Source organism: Sminthopsis crassicaudata, chromosome 1 (genome assembly GCF_048593235.1).
Source record: "Sminthopsis crassicaudata isolate SCR6 chromosome 1, ASM4859323v1, whole genome shotgun sequence".
In the NCBI taxonomy this organism is placed as follows: Eukaryota; Metazoa; Chordata; class Mammalia; order Dasyuromorphia; family Dasyuridae; genus Sminthopsis; species Sminthopsis crassicaudata.
The window spans coordinates 668,402,921-668,406,041 of NC_133617.1; the positions used below are offsets into that span (position 1 = coordinate 668,402,921).

At 52.0% G+C, this 3,121-nt stretch overlaps 1 protein-coding gene across 1 annotated transcript; it reads right to left on the bottom strand.

The window, feature by feature from the left end:
• Positions 1 to 1,883: 1,883 nt before the first annotated feature.
• TMEM89 (transmembrane protein 89) lies at positions 1,884 to 2,648 on the bottom strand. Its single transcript, XM_074283198.1, has 2 exons — positions 2,278 to 2,648; positions 1,884 to 2,100 (listed from the first exon to the last, which is right to left on the bottom strand). Exons 1-2 carry the CDS (start codon positions 2,569 to 2,571, stop codon positions 1,888 to 1,890), a joined length of 507 nt encoding a protein of 168 aa, XP_074139299.1. The 5' UTR covers positions 2,572 to 2,648; the 3' UTR covers positions 1,884 to 1,887.
• Between the last annotated feature and the right edge of the window lie 473 nt (positions 2,649 to 3,121).

Sequence of the window (3,121 nt, forward strand, 5' to 3'; positions counted from 1 at the left end):
GATACTCTGAATTTATCTTTCAATTTTTCTTCTTTCTCTCATATAATTTGTAACTCTTCCATGGCTTGGGGCCAATTCATATTTTTCTTTTGAGACCTTGAATGTAGGAATTTTGATTTTGTTTTCTTCAGAGTTTGTATTTTAGTCTTCTCCACCATCATATTTATTTTCTTTTTCTGTCAGAATTCTTTTTTTGAGGGGGGGGCTGTTTTCAGCATATTCCTTGACTTTTAAGTCTATGCTAAAATAAGGCTCTGCTTCCGGTGTGGACAATGGACAGTGAGCACTGTCCCAAGATTCAGTACAGCGTGATGAGGTGCAGCTGACCTTTCCTACCAATCTTCTAAGTTGTCCTGGGCTGGAAAATTATTTTACTCCATCCATGCGTTCTAAACTCTACCCAAGTTGTCCGACTCTCTGCCCCTGGATGTGCCTTCTGTTTTGTGAGCTCTGTGCCGCTTTCTGGACTTAGGAGACCCCCACCTCCCTCTTTTCCTCTCTTGTTTCCCTAGTAGTTTTCCAGCTAATTGTTAAACTGTCAAGTGTGACTATGTAATCAGCAACTGTTATAAACCAGGGCTTAATTTATTATTTTCTTGATTATCTAGATCTAAGAAAATGGTGGGGAAAATTTTAATGAGGCAGATTGAACTTAGAAATATGTTCCAAGTACAGTCCGGGGGAGGACGAATATCATTAAACATTTACCAGCACACCAGCTGCCTTTATCTATCCTTTTAAAGCCCAGCTGAGATTTGTCTTCTCTAGGAAGTCTTCTTATCTGATCTCTCTGTCTAATACAGTGGATCTCACATGGTATTCTCTCTTGTTGTTCCAGACCTGGGATTTCTTAAGCGTAGGGAGTTTCCAGAGTGAAAATCGGCTAATTCTAACACCCAGAACACCAGCCCGCCTCTAGTTTAAAGTCTATTGTAAGAGAGCAGAGCTAACTGCTTGGGGTAATGAGAGATTGACTGAGTTGATTGTGGTCCCACAGTGAGAGTCAGAACTTGAATTCAGTTCTGACTCCAAAGCTTTTAGGGCCTTTACCATCCTGTCTTTAATAATGATAATAGTAAGCATTTATATAGCATTTTAAGGTTTGAAAAATACTCTACACATGTTAACTGAATTCATCTTCCCAGCGGAAGGAGAGGCAGCTTGGTGGCGGAGCAGGTGGAGCACTGGGCCAAGAGCCCTAGAGATTCCGAGTTCAGATTCAGACCTCACAAGTTATGTCACCTGGGGCAGGTCACTTCACTCAGGCACCCCTGCCTCGGTTTCCCCAAATGGGAATATAATAGCACCTATCTCCTGGGGCTGTGGTGGGGCTCAGACCAGGTATTTGTAAAGCGCTCAGCCCACTTAATGCATGTTTGTTTTCTTTCTGGGCATTTTACAAATGAGGAAACTGAGGTCCCACCATAGCTGTGGGAGAGGAGAGCCGAACCCCGACGCCCATCAAGCCTTATTGCATAATTCACGGGACGGTGTGATTGCTGTGGCCCCTGGACTGAATTTCCCCAGGCAGGGCCGTCTTACCGAGATCTCACGTTTCCGTCGGTTCGCACAGAATTTTGTGCACACACACAAGTCACCGGCTGCACGGGCGGGAAGTTTAGGGGATCAGGGCCCGCTGCCGGCCCTCCCACCCCCCAGCTCCCGGCTCCCCCCCCCCGCCCCCATCCTGAGCTGTAAGTTTTCCTCGCCCTCTCCAGACTCCCGAGCAGCCGCTTCCATGTGACCGTTTCCTCGCCCGGACGGAGGAGGACGAGGCGGGGAGCGGGGCCGCGGGGGCCGGGCCGCAGGGAGGGGGGACGAGGGATCTGTCCGGAGCCCGGGAGCCGGGGGGAGAAGGGCAGCACAAAGGGAGGCGGGAGGCCGGGGTTACGCACTAGAGGCAGAGGGGCTCTTTATTTGGCTGGCAGAGGCTGAGGGGGGGGAGTGGTCTGCCTGCTGCCGAAGGTGGCCCTCAATGTGGTTTAGGACAGCATCCAGCATGTGCAGCACATTGCAGAGCAGGGCACGGTCGGAAGGCGGCGATCCCGACTTCGGGGGCATAAGGAGCTCTGGAGGCACGATCGACTGTGTTTGGTTGTTCTGGAGGGGGAGAGATGGGAGGGTCAGCACAGAGGCCGGACACCAAGGAGCGCCCGGGAAGAGGCGGCCGCTGGGGCTGACTCCCAGGCCGGCGCTCTCGGACTTCCAGGGAGGCTGGGAGTGGGCAGGGCGGAGGAGGACGGCTCGGCCGCGGGCGGGGGAGCCCTCCACACTCACCATGATTCGGGAGAAGATTTGGCGCCTTTGGTAGACAAAGTGGGTAGCCACTATCAGCACAGTCACCGTGACGGCCGTCAGGGGGTAGACACTGCCCATGGTGCTCAGGCCCATCCATCGGCCCGGGCAGGTCAGACCCCCTCCGCAGCTCACCAGGCCTGGTGGCTGGCATCCCCAGGGCTGGAGGTCCAGCCCCACCTGGTACCAGACAGGCCTGCTCAAAGCCTGGCTCGGGGGTGGCAACCACAGGGTCAGCAGTAGGAACAGAAGGAGACATAGAGGCCTAGACCCCATCACCAACAATGCCCTGTACCCTAACCCCCCCCAGCCCTCCCCTTAGAACCCTCTGCCCATCACCTAGCAACCAGGCAAACATTCCCTCCCCCATCCTTCTCAGGATCTGTGACCTTGCGGTCTTGTGCAAAAGAATCATGATAAACTCTAAAGTGCTGGAAGGCCCTTCTCATCACAACCCCATGAGGTGAATCATGAATGTATTAATTACCCCATTTTACAGATGAGGAAACTGAGGACCAATGGGCAGTGACCCAGCTATAGCCACATAGCTAAGAAGAATCATTTCTAGGATTCAAATCAAGGCTTCCTAATTCCAAGTCCAGGGCAATTTTCACTCACCCGAGTGTCCTCGCAAGAGGAGGGAAAGGGAGAGGGATCTCCAGACTGCACTAACCTGCTGAGAAGGCTCTCCATATGTTCCAACATAACTTTCTCCTACTATTACCCTGTCATGTCCTCAGTTGCTCAAAAAGTGACCCTCCCCATGGTCAGACAACTCTCTTCCCCATTAGCTAATGGCCAGGGAAATCCCCCAAGGACTATTTCC